This window comes from Furipterus horrens, unplaced genomic scaffold (genome assembly GCF_987537825.1).
Source record: "Furipterus horrens unplaced genomic scaffold, mFurHor1.1.pri manual_scaffold_6, whole genome shotgun sequence".
NCBI classification, from domain to species: domain Eukaryota; kingdom Metazoa; phylum Chordata; class Mammalia; order Chiroptera; family Furipteridae; genus Furipterus; species Furipterus horrens.
In genome coordinates, this window is record NW_028327176.1 from 167,400,770 (window position 1) to 167,420,500 (window position 19,731).

The window sequence follows — 19,731 nt, forward strand, 5'->3', positions numbered from 1 at the left end:
TAATTCATTTACATTTAAGGTTATTACCGATAAGTACTTATTCATTGTTATTTTTCCCCTTTGTACTCGTGTTCTTTTCTGTCTCTCTCTGTTTCTTTATCTTCTTAAAGCAGATCCTTTAGCATCTCTTGCAATGCTGGTTTGGTGGAGATGTATTCTTTTAGCCTTCTTTTGTCTTGGAAGCTCCTTATTTCACCCTCTATTTTGAATGAGAGCTTTGCTGGGTATAGTATTCTAGGTTGTAGGCCTTTGTTTTTCATTGCTTGGAATATTTTTTGCCATTCCCTTCTGGCTTGTAGTGTTTCTGCTGAGAAATCTGAGGATAGCCTTATTGGAGCTCCCTTGTATGTGATTAGTTGTTTCTCTCTTGCTGCTTTTAGGATTCTCTCTTTGTCTTTGAATGTTGCCATTTTAATTATGATGTGTCTTGAAGTGGGCCTGTTGGGGTTCATCTTCATTGAGACCCTCTGTGCTTCCTGGATTTGCATGACTCTTTCTCTCCTCATGTTGGGGAAGTTTTCTGTCATTAGTTTTTCAAAGAGGTTTTCTATCCCTTGCTCTTCTTCTTCTCCTTCTGGAATTCTTATGATACAGATATTATTACATTTCATGTTGTCCTGCAGCTGTCTTAGAACCTCTTCAGTCTTGTTCAGTCTTTTTTCATTTTGTTGCATTGTCTGGGAGTTTTTGTGTACGTTGTCCTCCAGCTCGCTGATCTGATCTTCTGCTTCCTCTAGCCTGCTTTCAATTCCTTCTACTGTATTCTTCAATTCAGAGATCGTATTCTTCATTTCCTCCTGGCTCTTATTGATAGCTTCTATGTCCTTTTTCATGCTCGTGTAATTCTCTGTGAGTTCCTTGTAGTTTTTCTGGAGTTCCTTGTTGTTTCCCTGGAGTTCTTTGTAGTTTCCACTGAGCTCATTCAACTTCTCCATAATCCATGTTTTGAATTCTGTATCTGATATTTTGCTCCCCTCTATTTCATTTAGCACTCTCTCTGGGGATTCTACCTTTCCTTTTGATGGGAGGTTGTTTCCCTGTCTCCCCATTTTTGTGATTCCTATTGTTTGTTGGTGCTTCTTAGAATGATCTGCTCTTCCTGGATCTGCCTCTGGTAGCATCAGATCATGTACCAGACTGGCCCTAGGCAGCCTATTGGAGACTTTCAGGGATCTACTGCCTTTGTCTGTCTTCTTTAGTTGTTAATTTACTCAATCTGTGATTAGCCGTCAGGCTTAAGGACCGTGGGTGTGGCAGTTTAATTCCTGTAGGCAGGGCTTTTATTTCCCCTTAGTCTGACACCACTTGGAGGGGAATGGTCTGTCTGCTGTACTGGGGCTGAGTCAACACTGGCTGGTTTTGGGAGGAGATTAGTATAGCTTCCTCTTACTCCTCCGCCCTCTTGGATCTCTGTTTGTGTTGTCCTTGATGTTATTTCTTTAATGTGTCTGGTTGTATTTCAGCTACTCTTTGGTGGTTTTTTTTCTCTGGTTAGTTGATTAAGAGTCACTCTGCCCACCTTGTCTTGAGATCTTTTGTGGAGGTGCTGCTAAAACATAATCACACAACCCAGGCAAGAAACCCACACCCTCCAATATCTCCCCCAACTACAATCTCACTATAGGCTGCAAATGAGCACGTATTAATATACTTGTGGAGATATTGGGACTCTTATTTCGTAGGAGAAACAGATAGGAGTTGTTTTAAATGAAAGAAGGGTAATTTTTGAGCTGGAAGTTGATAGAGTAATAATATTAGCAATTGGGATCAAGGTTATGTAAGAGAGCAATTAACACTTACACTGTATGTTTGAAAAGGAGGAGAGGGTTACAGTGTGGAGTGAGAAAGCAGAAGTGTATGGTATTAGGATTATATAATCGGTATATGCTATATGATTAGTGTGAGAGGGAGGATAGACACAACAGACATCCAGGCAGACAGACAGCCAGAAATTGAAAGAGAGGGCTGAGGAGGTTAGAAGGTAGGAAACAGATTGAGAAAGAATTTTTCAAAAATAAAAATACAGAGTAGAAAATAGCAAGACAGGAAGGGAGAGAGGAAAGAGAGAGAGAAGTTGGAGGAGAGAAGGGTAGGAGAGATAACGCAAGAACAAGGGGAGGAAGAAAAGGGGGGACTAGATTAAAATTTTTAAAAAATTATATATTATAAAAAAAGATTAGGAGATTAAAACATGATATAAAATTGCAAGGTAGAGAGAAAGAGAGCATATATATAGAGAGGAATAAGAGATGGGAAAGCAAGAGGATGGGGGAGGGAAAGAACACAGAGGAGGGAAGGAAATCAGGAGGAGGAGAAGATATTAGGGAGGGAAAGATTGAAATTGAAGAGTTGACAAAAGATAGGATGAAGGAGAGAAATACAAGAGGGAGAGAAAGAAGTGAGGGGATGCGGTGGAAAGAGAGAAGGGGTAAGAATGGGAGGGTGAAGGGAGAGGGGGATAGATTAGAATTATAATTTGAATATTAAAAGATTAGAATATAAAGTGGAATCGGGAGAGAGAAAGAAAGAGAGAGAGAGTATTTATAGGGAGAGAAGGAAAATAAGGGCAAGGGAGGAAAGAAAAATGAATGTAGACTGAAGGGGGACAAAATAAAGAAAGAAATTTAATAAAATTGAAGGTGCTTAGCGCAGAGAAAGGAGAGAGAGAGAAAGGGAGAGAACTTAAAATTAAAAAATTAACTGAGAATAGGATGCAGGGGAGAATGCTAAGGGGAGAGAAGGGAGGGAAGAGGAGGGGAGAAAAGGAGAGAGAATAAGAAAGGACGGGAGGGGCAGTTAGAGAGTGAGAGATAAAAGAATGAGAGGATTTTAACTCAATTCAACTTTTAGGCACAGTCTCTGGGTATTTTTGGTTTGTTTGTTTTTTTGTTTTCCCTTCCTTCCTTCCTGAGTCCACCCCTATTCAAAATTTCATGAGTTTCAAATCTTTTCTGGTTGGCTGGCTGGCTGTGGGAGGGTTCTGCTTGATTCTGGGGTTGCTAGTCTTTTAGTCGTGGGCTTACCGCCGCTCTGCTGTGAGCTGCGTTTAGTTGTCCCCTCCTGAGGCAGCCTCAGCCCTCCTCAGGCTTGTCCAACTTCTCCTTCCCACTGTTGGTCCAGCCTGTGCCTGCCAGCAATCCCTGCCCTGCCTCCAGTCATGTCTCTATTCCCAGGCTACAGCTTCTGCTCTCTTCCCTGTCTATATGCCTGCGCACCCTACCTCTCTCCCTGTCTCAAGATCGTCCTTTTGTTCTGCAGGACTCTGGCACAGTCGGTCAAAGCATCAGGCCCAGTGGCACTTTCCTGCCCAGGGCCTCTCCCCTAGTCCGGAGCTCTGCAGCGGCTTTCCCGTGTGGGCTCTTCTCCTTGCCCCAAAACTGTCTCTATTCCGAGCTACAGCTTCAGCTGGCTTCCCTGTCTATAGGCCTGCGCGCTCTATCTTTCTTCCCGTCCCAGCACCGTCCCTTTCTTCTGCAGGATTCTAGTGTGGTCGGTTAGCGCAGTGCTCTCCTACCCAGGAGCTCTCTGCCAGTCTGGAGCTCTGCAGCAGCCCTTCCCTGTGGGCCCTTCTCCCCGCCCTAAACCCGTCTCCACTCCAGAACCACCACCTCCACTCTCTTCCCTACTTACACACCCTGCGTGTCCTATTTTTCTCTTAGCCCCAAACCCGCCTTTTGTTCTGTGGGATTTTAGCGCGATTGCTCAAAGCGCCGGGGGCATGCACTTTTATCTTGCTTAGGAGCTCTCCCCCAGTCCAGAGTTCTGCAGCAGCTTTTCTGTGCGGCCAGTCTCCTTGCCCCAAAACTGTCCCTTTGTTCTATAGGGCCCTAGCGCAAGTGCTGGGCTCGCCCGGAGTGCCGAGCTTTCGGTCGGAGGTTGCAGCTGAGGAGATTTCCCTCTAGACTCAGATCACAGTTTCTCCCAGTCCTGGTTGTTCGCTGTTCTCCCACTCCCCTAGCTTTTTCAGCTGAATCCTCTCCCTAACTCACTACAAGAATTTACTTATCGGTGCGCCCCTAGCAGGGGAAGCCTCCAAGCAGCTACCGGTTATTGAGCCCTCAGGCGTGGTACTGCAGATGCACCGAATCCCGGAATGACTCAGCCTGCAGTGTGTGGTAAACCCCTCCACCCCCCTCCAAGCTGCTCCCACGCTCTCCTCCCTGTTCACGCTATCAGAGATCCACACTCACTCAGTCACTCCTCTCCGCGTTTGCTCCTGAAGTCTCTCCGTAACAGGAGCGAGCTGAGAACACTGTCCCTACTTCGCGGCCATCTTCCCCTCTGAAACACATTTTTCATTTTCACCAATAACTTAATTGATTGGGATATTTTGAGTAGGTGGGCTATCTCCCGCTCTTGGCTTCTAGTGGGTAGAGGCCAGGGTGCTGCTAAACATCTTCCAATGCATAAGACAACCCCACAGCAAAGAATTATTTGGCCAAAATGTCAATGGTACCAAGAAACTTTGCAAACCGCTTTTGACATATTCGATCAGTCACAGCACCTTCTCCATACACTGCACAAGTCTTTCTGTGTGTGTGTTTTGATAACATTTTTACCTTTCTTGAAATAATAAAGCATAATACACAGAAAATGTTGCATATCTTTTTCCATCTTCAGTATTACAATGGCTACACAAAAATTCACCAATTTTGATCATTTAAAAAAAATGCACACTGATATGGCAGATGATATGACAATGCAATCTAACAAAATTGTTTTGAATGAAGTTAAAAAGCCATCATATGGAAAAAACTAAACAAAGTTTTTGGGCACCCTGATGCATAACAGGGAGTGGAGACCTCAATGCTTAAGGAAGCACATAGCAATCACCTAGTCAACATATTTGTCTAAGGCCAGGGCTGATGTTGATTTTGGGTGTTTCCTAGCAGATGTCCCTAGGAAGCAGTCTCAGTCCAGCTTCTTGTTGTTTTTAGCATTGGGACTTATTTAAACTATCTCATATGTAAGTGCTTACATCAGCGGCTTGGCAAGGAACTGATATGCCATTTCTGTCACTCTCAGCTGGGAGGTCCCCTGACCTGACTAGATTCTCACAGACCCGATTGTGTTTACATTACTTCTGTTGTCATTGACTCTTCTTTGCTGCCTGTCCTTAGACAAGGTTGGACAAAGCTGCTCTTGGGTGACAACAATCACTCAAGGGTATTAGTAGTTCTTCACCATTGGAAGCTCCTATTCTTGGGTGAGAATAGGGCCAGCGTTCAGATTTTCTCCAAACTCAGAGGTGTATGCACTAAGCAGACCAGAGCTGTAGCGTATAAAGCTGCAGTTCTCTCTGCCACCCATGCCAAATGAAGAAAAGTGGTGGATTGCTTCTCATTTGCATTATGTACTTTCATTTATTAATGCAGGTAAACCCAAAATTTGACTGTACAAAATAATATAAGGAGAAATGTAAGTAATTTATAATTTTTGGTATTGGATACCTAAAATAAGTTAAATGCTCAAAACCAAATTGTGTAATTTTATAGCTCGAATATGGACATGCAATACATTTCGGTGTGGGGAAAGCAGACTGGAATCCAGCCTCTGCTCTTGCTCAGATGACTGTCTGCAGAGGAAAGACTGCTGTGCCAACTACAAAAGTGTTTGCCAAGGTGAGCAGATGATGTCCTGTTTTACCTGTAAGTTCAGTGACTATAGAGCTGGTTTAGGCTACAAAAATTAAAACAAGTCAGAGAAATACTCCATATGGAACACAAGACAAAATGTGTTTACAGTGTGGAGAAATGTGTTTTGTGCACCATAGAGGAAGTGAACTCACAGCATAGATATCATAGGAAAGAAGAGAAAGATTAAAGTTTCATATTTGTCTGTAAGGCTAGGTCTTTTTCAGTCCAATAACTATGCTAGACATACTTGTGGCTTGAGACACCAGGTGGCAGATCTTATGGATAAAACATCATGAAAGAGGTTATTTGGCCCAACTATCAGTTTGTTAAACCAATTTTATTGTTGAAACAACTGGTTCCTGAGTGGTTGAATTACTTATTTAGGATTCTCAGGAGTTAATGGAAAGCCAAAATTAGAATCCAGATCCAGGTTATTCAGCTTCTGCCTGCCACATTGTAAGTGAGATCAATTAAAAAAAAATTATCAATCTCCTTGAACATCTGATGGGATTTATAAAAAATGCACGTATACACATAGCAAAGACTTGCTTTAAGCTATAAACCCCTTTTTCATAACACCAAACCCAACTGAGATAACTTACACTTTCAAGATTCTTAGACACACACACAAAAAGATTAGGTTGAATTCTGATATATATTTTTTTAATAGGAGGAAAATGTTGAAGTAGAAACATTAACTGTATAATCAATCCCTTAATAGAAAATAGGTTTTGTACTAACCAATGAATCAGTTTTCATATACAATATAACTGAAAATCAGTTAAGAAGGGCAATCAGAAAGAAAGACAAAAGCTGATAAATTTCTAATACACATGAGAGAGAATAGTATGATGTTCCCCATATGTTCATCACCTAGCTTCAGCAATGATTAATTCCTTGTCAATCTTGTCTCATTGATATAGTATGATTTTTAAAAAGATCAAAACATGAATCTCATGGGGATGTAAAGTGATCATGTTAAAGATTTATTAATCTATTAATAAAATAACCAACTGGAATGTTAAGCTGGCTCAAAGAGAATCAAAGAGACAAAGTATATATGAGACTGAAAGAATGTTATAATAAAATGACTAAAACTAAATTTTTATGGGACAGCAATAATTTGCATTTCTACAGGACAATTTATTTGCTATCAAACAAGAATCAGTTATATTGCTATTTGTTTCCTATCAGTTAACTGCTGCCCTTATTGAGTTGGAAAATGAATAGTAAAGAATAAACAAGATATGCCCTGGCTGGTGTGGCTCATTGGATTGAGCGCTGGCCTACAAACCCAAAGGTCACCAGTTTGATTCTCAGTCAGGGCACAAGCCTGGGTTGCAGGCCAGGTCCCCAGTTGGGGGGCATGTGAGAGGCAACTGATCAATGTTTTTCAGCCTCTCTTTCTCCCTCCCTTTCATTCTCTTTAAAAATAAATAAAAAATATTTAAACAAAAAGAATAAGCAAGATAAAGGTATATACTTCTAGGTAATTGGATAATAATCCCCGTGAGGGCTTTTTAAGATAATTTCCCATGTGATATTAAAATGAAATTTAGTGATCAGTTCTCTTTTTGCTTATTTTCAAGTTTTGGATTTTTTCTTAACAAAGTATACTTTTTATTTCCTCCAAGTTCTCCCCAAAATTTAGATTATTTTGAAGCAAGTTCTAGAGTTTATATAATTTATCTGTAAATATTTTCAGTATGTATCTAAAAAAGATGAGGAGTTAACAAAATTACAGTACCATTAACATATCTAAAATATAGTTGATAATCATTTGTCATCAAATATGCATTGTGTTCAATATTGTGCGTTTGTTTCATAATATTTATTTAAAAGATTGAAGTATGAGCCAAATAGATTCCATCAGCTACTGCCTGATATATCTCAAGTCCTTTAAAAGCAGGTTTTCCCTTCCTCTTTCTTTCCTCCTGCAATTTACATTTTGGAGAAATGAGGTCATTTGTCTTACAGAGTTTTCCAGTTTAGGTGTGCAGATTGCATCCTCTGTGATAGGTTGTTTGTTGTAACCTACATCCCCTGCAGACTGGTAGTTAGAACCTGAGGACTGTTCAGAATCAGGTGTAGTTTGTTTATTTTGCAAGTATACTTCATAGATGGGGGTGTTACATCCATCAAGAGGCACATGGTGTCTGTTTGTCTCTTTTGGAGATGTTAGCTATTGATGATCATTGCCTAGATCCATTAGGGGTTGCAGATCATGACGTTCATATTTTACCATTTATACTTTATTAATTAGCTAGAATGTTCTATAATCATAAACATTTGTGGAATAAACATTTTTTTACTTAAAATCTTAAAATTTGGTTCAATTTTCCCCAACTTTTATCAAATTATTATCATTGGCTGTTTCTTTTTTTTTTCTAATGCTATCTTTCCTTTTTTTTTGAATTGTATTTATTAAACTCATTTTTTTTATAATGAAAATTATTGTCCTTGAGAGTAAAAACATTACTAATTAAAAAAAAAAAAAGAAAAAAGAAAGAAAGAAATTGTCCCTTTTCTAAAGCTAACAGAATCCCCTTTGTTTTTCTTGGTAAAGATGGACTTCCTGGCATTCAGTTAGTGTAGATTACTGATCTGTGCAAATCACCAGAGGCACTGAGCTCGCCAACATGTGAAGTAGCACTTAACATGTTCTAGAAGAATTTCCTCATTGGAAGTAGCATGGATTGTAGTTCAGGAAGATCTTGTCCATCAAACATGTGTTTTTCTTTCTTGTCTGCGGTGCAGCAGTCTCAAGATTTTAATCTCATGCTTTTCAGGAGAAACCCCTTGGGTGAAAGAACAGTGCAGCTCAGACCGGCCGCCTCAGTGTCCAGAAGGGTGAGAATGATATATGGGGAACTTGGTTTCTCTTTGACAGATGTCAGCAGATGGGGAACTGCCTGAGAGGCAGGATGGAGTTTCCTTCACTCTGCTTACATTTCAAAGCAAAAAAGTTAACAGATTAGCTTCCTTGTAACTCAAATTGTTAATTGATTTCTGTTTGCTTTACTGTCTATAAAACATTTTCATATTAATTTATTATATTTGTGTCTTAAAAAATGCCTTAAAATGTTTGAAATATTTATACTAACATTTCCAAGATCTTATGGTCAGGACTGGAGTTCAGATCTAAATTACTCCAGCCAGAACTCATTTCTGTGAACATCCCAACACCTCAAATTTATTCTTTCCAAAGGAAGGGGAAGAGATTGTCCATGGAAGGCCTCACAGTGAAAGGTAGACCTTGAAGAATAGAGAGGGGACTTTGTCAGGTGGGCGTGGGTGATGAACACGTGAGGTCGCACCCCTCACTCCCACCCTTCCCAGGCCCCTCCTCCACATGGCTGTGATGGCTGCTTCTTCAACTGCCCAGCTCTGGGATGTGCCCCATGATCTCCCAGGCAGGCTGGATTTCCCCTTTCCTCCAGTTGCCCCTTCTGCCCTTGACCTACTCCAGTCTTTTGGCCCAAGCAGTGGGAGGACACCAGTGAGGTAGGAGAAGGAGAAAGGAATATTTGGCTGTAGGAAGAATTGGTGGAGGCATTTTAGATAGCTTTATTTCATTTTTAAAAAATGTGTGTGGATACTGCATTTTTGTACCACACTACTTTGGTCTAACTCAACCCTCAGATCCAGCTGCTTTCTTCAGTAGCTTCGGGGTGAAATAGCAACAACTTTAGAATAAAAAAAGAGATTTGAATGCGAGTCCTGGTTTTTTTCTGTGAAACTTTGCATTAGTCACTTTCCTAAGCTTCATCTATAAAATTGGAATATTAATAACAATAACAATAATAGTAAAGTTCAGGTGATTTCATGAGAGACTTGTCAAAAAAATAATGTCTGGCCTATAAAAAAGTTTTATAAGTTTCTTTGAGCCAAAATTTGAGAACATTCCAGGAAGGAAAATCTCAATGGGTTGAGAATATGCTCTGGAGAAAAGCAGTTTTGCAGATTATTTTCTACATTAGAATCAAAAGAGAAGATGTAAGGAGAGTTATATGAAATCCAATGGTGACAAGTTGAGGAGGTGGGAGATTTGGATAAAAAGCAAAATGGAGAAACACGTATTTCTTTTACATTGGTGGGTATAAGGTAGTTAATAATTCACATTTACAGAACATAGCCATGGTATATGGGAACAAGTTTTGGTTGCCTTGTGCTCTGGGGCCTGTTATTGTGCCTTCAAGGGTCTAGAAAAGAAAATTACTCTCACAGGGTTTACCTCAGGTAAAGAGTGACCCTTGCTAAGGAAGCTATTGGCCTGGAATATGACTACCTGTTAAGACCTGCCCGGTTAGGAATTAGTGATCGGACCACCCTGTGTGGTTACTTTGGTCACTAAGCTTGTGGGGCCTGCCATGTGCTTGTCAGGTTTATTACATAGCTCCTTTTTTTGTTCATAGAATTAAATCAGTGTCTTGATCTCATAGATGTCTGATCCTGTTTTTAAGCTGCAAGGTTATTTTGATGACATATTTATAAATACATATTTTTCAATTAGCATTAATTTCACTAATGCAAATTGCAATACACCACTTTAATTTCTTGATGAATTTCCTACACATTATAGTTAAAAAAGTCTCAATTTTCCATTTTTACTTTTTTTAAAAGTATATTTTATTGATTATGTTGTTACAGTATTGCAATTTTTTTCCCCATTGCTCTCCTCTGCCCAGTAACTCCCCTCCCTCCAGCAATCCCATCCCTCCTAGTTCATGTCCATGGGCTGTGCATGTAAGTTCTTTGGCTTCACCCTTTCCCATATTATTCACAACTTCCCCATGTCTATTCTGTACCAACCAATTATGCTTCTTAATCCCTGCACCATTTCCCCATTTTTTCCCTTTCCCACTCCTAGCTGATAACCTTCCAAATGATCCCCATACCTATGATTCTGTTCCTATTCTGGTTTGCTCAGCTGGATTTTATTTTTATTTTTAGATTCAGTTGTTGATAGTTGTGAGTTTGTTGTCATTTTAATTTTCATAATTTTGAACTTCTTTTTCTTAAATAAGTCCCTTTAACATTTCATGTAATAGTACTTTGGTGATGGCGAGTTCCTTAAGCTTTACCTTGTCTGGGAAGCACTTTATCTGCCCTTCCACTCTAAATGATAGCTTTGCTGGATAGAGTAATCTTGGTTGTAAGTCCTTGCTTTTCATCACCTTGAGTACTTCTTACCAGTCCCTTCTTGCCTGCAAAGTTTCTTTTGAGAAATCAGCTGAAAGTCTTATAGGCACCCGTTTGTAGGTAACTCTCTGCTTTTCTCTTGTTGCTTTAAAGATTCTCTCTTTATCTTTCACCTTTGGCATTTTAATTATGATGTGTCTTGGTGTGGTCCTTTTTGAGTCTACCTTGTTTGGGACTCTCTGTGCTTCCTGGACTTGTATGTCTATTTCTTTCACCAAATTTGGGGAGTTTTCCTTCATTATTTTCTCACATAAGCTTTCAATTTCTTGCTCTTTTTCTTCTCCTTCCGATACCCTTATGGTTTGGATGTTTGCATGTTTAAAGTTGTCCCAGAGATTCCTAAGCCTCTCCTCAGTTTTTTCAAGTCTTGTTTCCTCATTCTGTACTGGTTGACTCTTTTTTTCTTCCTTATGTTTCAAATCATTGATTTGAACCCTGGTTTTCTTTCCTTCACCACTGTTTTTTGTATAGATTTTCCTCTGTTTCATTTAGCATAGCCTTCACTTCTCCCTTTATGCATTTGCCATACTTAAGCATATCTGTCAAATCTGTGAACATCTTTATCATCAGTGTTTTGAACTCTGTGTTTGTCAGGTTGGCTATCTCCTTGTTTGTTAGATTGGCTATTTCCTCATCACTTAGTTCTCTCACTGGCATCTTGATTCATTGCCCCTTTTGGGCCATATTTTTCTGTCTCCTCATCTTGACAGGCTCCTGTGTTTGTTTGCCTCTGTGTCTTAGGTAGAGGTGTCACACCTGTTACATTGTAAGGGGTGGACCCTTAGGTATTTTTCAGTACATACAGAGAGACCTGTTTCACCATGTTGTGGCGCTGTATGTGGGGGAGGGGTCAGAGAGGGAACACTGCCGTTTGCTCAGCACTTGCCCCTTTTCCAGGCACTTCTCCCACTTCCGTATGGGACTGACACCTCTTTAGCTGTTGCCTTGGCCGTCGTTTCCAGACTGGGTGGGTCTGTGGACATTCTAGGACCATGGGGGCCCTTTAAACAAGCTGACTCTGCTGAGAGACTGGCAATTTCTTTCTCCACTCCAACCCCCACTGGTTTGCACAGTCAGAAGCAATGAGGCTTTATTTCCCCTGGTGCTGGGACTGTGAGCTGTGTGGTCTGGTCTGGTACTGGGAGCACTCCCCAAGTGTCCCTCCCCACTTTCTAAAACATGTGACTGTGCTTTCTGCCATCCTGCTGCTGCTGCTGCTGCTGCCACCATCACACTGCATCCTCTCTGCCCTGGCTCCACCCCTCCTACCTGTCTGGATGAGTATTTCTTCTTCATATCTTTGTTTGTTGGACTTCCATGCAGCTTAATTTTCTGGAACTTCTGGTTATCTCTAGTTTTGAGGTAGTTGTATTTCTTCTTAGCTGTGGAGGGAGATGCAGCGTGTCTGCCTAGGCCTCCATCTTGGCCAGAAGTCCACATTTTTACTTTTGAGGTATACCTCATAGTCATTGAAATGCTCACACTTATGTGTACAGTGTAATGAGATTTGGAAACTCAAAAACCCATGTAACTCACAAATACAGAATATTTCCAAGATATAAAATAGTTTTATCACCCAGAAATATATGCCTTATGTTTTGATTTTATATCACCATAGAGTCCTATTTTTAAAATTATATCAGTGGAATTATACTGAATGTTCTCTCGTGGTTTGTGTGTGTGTGTGTTTGTGTTTTTTTCTTAACCCAATATTTTTGAGACCCACAAATGTTATTGCATGTCTCATATCTCTTACATGAGCCTTTGCACAGCATATTTTCCTTGACTCAAACATTAGTCCCATGCTCTTTATTCTTATAAGGTTTTATTTATTTATTTTTAGAGAGGGGGCAAGGGAGGGAGAAAGATTGGTTGCCTCTTGCACTCCCCCACCCAGGGACTTATTCCACAACTCAAACATGTACTCTGATCTAATTTAACCTAGATCTTTTGGTTTGAGAGCTGGTGCCCAACCCACTGAGCCACACCAATAAGAGTGATCCCATGCTCTTTTCATGGTTTTCTATTTGTTCTTTAGGGCCTGGTTCACATATCATACTCCTGGAGAGCCTTCTCTCACCTTACAAAGACTGAAATTGACACCCTTCTATGTACTTGAATAGCAGCTCCCTGCACTCAAACCTAGCCCTTAGCCACTCCTGTTTACTTATCAATTTCATACCCTAGATGAGAGCTGTAATTCCTTCATACCTTTATTCTCAGTCTAAATGAATTATTCTACAATAAGTTCATATTCTGGGAAAGCAAATAGGTTTGTCTTCCAGACTCTTCCTCACAGTTTCTTTCACAATGTGAAATTAGACAGCTATGATATTTTTTTCTAGCTTTACTCAAGAACAAATAATTTTTTCTTTTTTCTTTTCTAATGTACTTCTAATTTTACCCATTTAACCATCCTTAAGGATGGAGAAAACATTGGAAGTACTTGTTCTTTATCCTTTCACTGAGGGAAAAAAAAAAAAAAAAGAAAGGGCATTTCCATAAAGAGCATGGAGCACCCCTCTGTGGAAGAGGGTGAGAAATATAATTTATTTCTTAACAGACAGGTCATTGCTGCTGCTCCTTTGGGAACCTTGTAGTTTTTTGCCTTTGGTCACCATCAGGTTGGATGTTACTTTTTCATTGACTTCTGTGAGTTGCATCTCATTCCTTTCCTGTCAGTTATCACCAGGTTTTTAGGGAGTTTCATTGTGGTTGCCACAGCTTTTCTTGTCACAAAAGCAGCTGCAAATGATTTAATGTATGAGCAAGACTTGGCACATTTCTAGGTTCTTGTCTTGACCTTCATAGACTGTGGCCCTATTAAGGTTCAACCCAAATTGAGTGGATAATGCTGTTTCTCTCTGGTCTGTCAACTACCTTATTATGACACCCATCTTTGTGGTGTTGTTGAAATTATTTTTCTTATTTTTAGCTGGCATCAGCATTCAGAATTTTTAAAATAACAATGAGTGTTTGTCAGAATATTTAAAGTCTTATTCCAACCAAATTTCTTGAACAAGTATGTCTTATTCAAAAATTTCAAACTCTGAGTAGAGAGTTGAAAATAATTTCTTCCACATACTCACTTAAATGCACTGTATTTGCAATTTTAAACAAATTTACTGTGTTTATAATTGCTATTTATAAGAGCCCTAACTTGGAAAGTACCTAAATACCCATTAATAGTAGAATGAGTAAGTTGTTTATTCATTCATTGAAATATTAGACAGCCATGAGAAAAACTACATGCAACAAGATGGATAAATCTCAAACATAATGTCAAATAAAAGAAGCCAGTCATGACAAAATACATACTAAATGATTTTGTTTGTATGTAAATATAAAAATAGGTACAACTAATACATGCTGTTGAAATTCAAGATACTGATCACCCATGGTGGAGGGGTGGTTTGCTACTAGAGAAAAAAAGGGAGGATTCTGGTAATATTGTTTCTTGTTTTAAGTGATGGCTGCACAGTGGAGATCAGTTAGGAAAAAGTTATGAAACTACACATCTGTAAAATGTGTTTGTATATGAAATACAAGTAAAAATTTTAAAGTAAAAAAATATTGAGTTCAAAAAAAGACTGTCTGGCTCTAATGCAAAAGTTATCTTCTATCATTTTAACTTAAATACTTATCTAAAAAGGGATTGTAATGCTTTTGAGGTTAATATTAATGTCCTGAGATATTAGAATAGTCAAAATGTAGAACTTCAGAATAATAAAGCACTTCATAAACTACAGTTTTTAAATTTCATATTATAATTATATCTGAAAGATGGTAGAATGTTTTCAACTTTTATAATTTTTATATTTTATGAGTTTGAGCATTGCATTCGGTAATTATTGCTTTTGTCGTCTTAGCTAAAACCAGAACCATGAAAAGTCTACAATATAGATCCCCATTTTTGGTCAGGTTTTGTTAACACTTTGCTTGCATGTTGGTAACCTCTATTTTAAAACTACATTGGATTAGTTCCATGTATATCTACCACTGTAAGATACTAAATATATTTGAGGTAATGCAGTGCATCAATACTAATGTGCTATGCTGTAATGATTCCAAAGCATTAGATGAATGGGTTGGGACCAAGTTTTGAGAGGTTAAGTAACTACTTAAGGTAAATAAATAGTAAGGAATGATGCTGAGAAACAAATTTAAGTTTTTTTGGGCCAAAACCCTTCTCTTTTTTTCATAACACACTTTCTTGTCATAATCTTCCAGGGCCAGAGAAATTTAATACATGGTATACCTGTGTTACTGGAGGAACCCTGGTTCTTCCCACTGATGCAGTAAAGAAATACAGATCAGTGAGCCTATTAGTGTACATGCAAAGTTTATTAGTGAGTGGGAGAGCAAAAGCAAGGGTGGCCAAAGGCCGGGTTACCAGAACCTGTGTGGCCAGAGGCCAGGAGGCCAGGGCCCTCCCCTGTGGCAAAAGGGCCAAGAGAGAGAAGTGAGCCTTTTGTTCTGAGGACTTACTAGTTGGTGGGACGGGGGTGAGGGAGTTACATATTGATTGATGGGTAAAGATGGTGCCAGCTTTCCCGGGGATATGTGACTACCCAAGCATAGGTATGGGTGGGGCTCTGTTAGCCTGAATGTTTATCTTTCTCCAGACTTTATTTGTTCATTTTGTATATGTGACAGGGGCCAAGCCGTTAACCAAAGTTGTTTTATGTTTTTTTTTTTTTTTACCTTTGGGCACTTTAGTCCCCCTCCCCTTCCAGGCATTGGGATGAATACACAGTCTAAAGGTTGTCCTTTTCCCAGCTAGTGGAGATGATACACACAGATTTTCAAGGGCTTCCCACCTCCTGCACTATCATGGTTTACTTGTGTTGTTTGGAATGCCTGGCTGCCTTATCAGACTAGGCTCAAGATTACTGGGTCAGCAGATGAGACATGTCTCCTTCTGCTCTAGCCTTCTCTATGAAGTTCTTTGTTAGATTGCAATGGTAAGGGCACTGCTTTTGTTTTCCCTGGACACTTATTTGACTCTAACACCTGGGTGTTATAGATAGCCAAGAAGTAAATGGAAATAAAGAAAGTTAGCCAAACTTATTTAAGCCCTAGAGCTCAAAGGGTAGTAGATGTCAAAGTTGAAAGGCCCAAGTAATTTATGTATTACTTACATTTTTTAAAATAAATATTGTATGTTTCATTATATTACTAAAATACTGGAAGTATTGATTGTTATGGGAGATAAGAATTTTAAAAATTAGAAAGGAAAACTTGACCTAGAACTATTTTTCACTAAAAATTTTAATTTAGAGAATTATAAGTAGAAAAGCACATGTGTGTGTGTGTATATATATACACACACATATATATATACACACACATACATATATGTGTGTATATATATAATTTTTTTTTTTTTTCCCCTGGCTGGTTTGGCTCAGTGGATTGAGCGTCGGCCTGCGAGCTAAGTGTCGCTGGTTCGATCTTCCAGTCAGGGAACATCAGAGAAGGAAAACTCTGACTCCAAAAAACCTCCGCTGCCTTGCGGCATACCTCTTCAGGGGAAAGGCTAAGGGAGTAAACCCCGACAGAAAATCCGGAGCCGGAGTCCCTAAGGCGGTTTGACGTTGTAGTCAACACTGGCAACTCCTGCGGCGCACCTGAAGCCAAGCTGTATCGACTCCGTCTTTCCCTTGGATCCTTCAGCTGCGAAGGGGGGGGGGGTCTGCTGCATGGGCAACAGCAGACCCTCCATATCACCCTGCCCAGGCTCTGTAGCTTCAGCTTCACTGGAGAGGACACTCCAGCGTCATCGCAAGATGTCGATTCAACATGGGAGGAGACAGATACCGTGTCACTCCCGAGTCGGACTGCACAGCCATTCTCGGCGGTGCAGATAGACTCTTAAGAAGCTACACCATCGTCTCTCGAGACGGACAGCTGCCGACGATATATAATTTTTTTACAATCAAAATAATGAACTAATTTTTTGTTTTCATTTTTAGATTTGACCTGCCACCAGTTATTTTGTTTTCCATGGATGGATTTAGAGCTGAATATTTACAGACATGGAGTACTCTAATGCCTAACATTGATAAAATGAGTAAGTCTTCTACAACCAGAGGCATGCAAATGTTAATGACAGCTAGTTAGTCAGGCTCTAGATGGTGCACCTCTCTTTCTGACCTTTAATGTTGGTGATTTGTCTTAGCCTAGGTCTGCTCAAGATCTGATGACTTTACTACATGATATCTATTTTCATACTTGTTGGTTCCACCTTCCTTTTCTGTAGCATATTCATCTGTTTTTTAAATTTTGATTTGTTTTGTATTTGAATATATCTTCTGCTCTGTGGAAACCTGTTTACTATATTGTCTCAAAAATGGCATTTGTCAGACCTGGGTTCTGGGTTTTAGCGAGGTGGATATGACCAGCAAAAACAGGATCCTGAAGAGACCTGAGTAGACTGGAGAGAGCCAGCACATACCAATATTTCAGTAGGTGAATAGTCCAGTATCTACGTCTGGTTCTGGAATCAAAGTGCCTAGAACCTGCCTCTACCATTTACCAGTTATGAGACCATGGGCAAGGTTGTCTCACTTGTTGGTGCCCTCATCTTTTCATCTGTTAAATGGTCACTTCCTACCTGATAGGAATACTGTGAGAATATATACATAGTGTACATTGGATGATTTTAAGTTATCACTATAGTCATTTATATCATCATCTTTAATATGATATTTTACTTATTTGTTAGGGCACTTGGCCTTCATACAATTTTACAAAGTTAATAATAAAAAGAAATTGAGTACCAAGGCCACAGAATGAAGAAGTTTTAGAGCATTGTCTCTGGAGGCTATAATTTTCACTGCTCTCCAATCCCTGTCTTTCTTTTCCCTTCTACCAGCCACCCCCACTTTTATATTTTTACCTTTGAAGTTCTCAAATTTTATGACAATTTTAGTGGTTTCCTTTTTTATTTTTCTTTAAATTAAAAAATTTCTGTTTGACCTTGAGTAAATCAGTTACCCTTTCGGAGCCTCAGTTTCTTCATTTGTAAAATGAGAGAATTCAATCTAATGATTTCTGCTGCTAATTCCAACTCTAAAATTTCATGATTGTAGACACATAAACTTCTTCCCTTACAACACAAGGTGTTTTATCTCACCAGCTTCTCATTCTCTGAGTCAGATCTTGAGCAAAAAGATTAAGAGTTTGGGTCTCTGAAAGAACTGGTTCAAAATCGGGACTGGTCACATACTGCTGTGTTACTTTGGCCTGGAAAGTTAATTAATACCTCTCGGTTTCTATTTCCTTGTCTGAATTTTCATTTATAACCTAGATATCAAATTCTGTGTCCAAATAGGAATTTAAGAAGGTTGAACTGAGCCCCTTTGATGTGGAATTATTTGGTTTTTCTCATGCCCCTGAGAATTAGAAATAATGCCAATGAAACATTGGGCCATTGAGAGCTTTCCCTTAAGGTCTAAAATATTTTTTACTGATTTGCAATTGTTGTACCCACCTTGCATTCCCAGAATGAATCCCACTTGATCATGGTGTATGATCTTTTTGATGCATTGCTGTATTTGATTTGCTAATATTTTGTTGATGATTTTAGTATCTATGTTCATCAGGGATATTGGCTGGTAATTTTCTTTTTGTTGCAGTGTCTTTATCTGGTTTTGGAAGTAAGATAATACTGGCCTAGTAAAATAAGCTTGGCAGTTTTCCCTCCTCTTGAATTTTTTGAAATAGTTTGAGAAAGATTGTTGTTAGTTCTTCTTGGGATGTTTGGTAAAATTCACCTGTGAAGCCATCTGATCCAGGGCATTTGTTTTTTCATAGTTTTTTAAATTACTGCTTCAATTTTATTCATTTCCCTATTTGGATCCTCTGATTCTTCTCGATTTAGTTTTGGAATATTGTATATTTCTAGTTTATCCAATTTGTCCAGGTTGTCCAATTTGTTGGCATATAGTTGCTCATAATATTTTCTTATAATCCTTTGTGTTTATTTGGTGTCAGTTGTTATTTCTCCTCTTTCATTACAAGTAGCCCCAGTATCCATCAGTAGATATGTGGATAAAATAATTACAGGACATTTACACAATGGAATACTACTTAGCTGTAAAACAGAAGAAAATTTTACCTTTTACCACAGTATAGATGAACCTGGAGAACATTATGCTAAATGAGATAAACTAGAGAATGACAAACACCATATGATTTTACTTATATGTGGAATATAATGAACAAACTGAACTAACAAGCAAAACAGAGACAGACTCGTAGATAAAGAGCAGGCTGACAGCTATGGTGGGGCAGGTTAGGGGGTGGAGGGACCAACCAAAGAGGCAAAAAGACTCATGGACATGGATAACAGAGTGGTGATTGCAGGGGAATGAGGGTATAGGGGGTTAAATGGTAATGGAAAAATACAATACAAATTTAAAAGTTTATAAACAATAAATGACAATAAATACAAAAAAAGAGAACATTTAGTACGAGGTCTACCCTCTTAACTAATTTTAAGTGTCCAATGCAGTAAGTACTGTTACATATAAGCACAATGTTGTACAGCAGATCTTTAGAATTTATTCATCTTGTGTAACCCACATTTTATACTTGCTGATTAACAGCTCTCCATTTGCTGTTCCACCCTCAGCCCCTGAATATCATCATTCTGTTCTTTGCTTCTATGAGTTTTACTATTTTAGGTACCTCATATAAGTGGTATCATGCAATATTTTTATTTCTGTGACAGGCCCATTTCACTTAAATTTCCTCAAGTTTCACAATGTGGTTGCATATTATAAGATTTTCTTCTTTTTAAAATAATAAAATTCTATTGTTATATGTATAGTATTACATACATATATCTATATACTACTTATTAAAAAATCCATTTTTTGTTTGTATA

General features: G+C 38.9%; 1 protein-coding gene across 1 annotated transcript in view; it reads left to right on the forward strand.

Annotated features, from left to right (window-relative positions):
* ENPP3 (ectonucleotide pyrophosphatase/phosphodiesterase 3) overlaps positions 1 to 19,731 on the forward strand; it is a 91,604-nt gene that overhangs the window by 14,457 nt on the left and 57,416 nt on the right. The window contains exons 4-6 of the mRNA XM_090279851.1: positions 5,496 to 5,621; positions 8,426 to 8,486; positions 16,814 to 16,911. Coding sequence (XP_090135977.1) covers positions 5,496 to 5,621; positions 8,426 to 8,486; positions 16,814 to 16,911 — 285 coding nt within the window. The remainder of the gene's footprint in view (positions 1 to 5,495; positions 5,622 to 8,425; positions 8,487 to 16,813; positions 16,912 to 19,731) is intronic.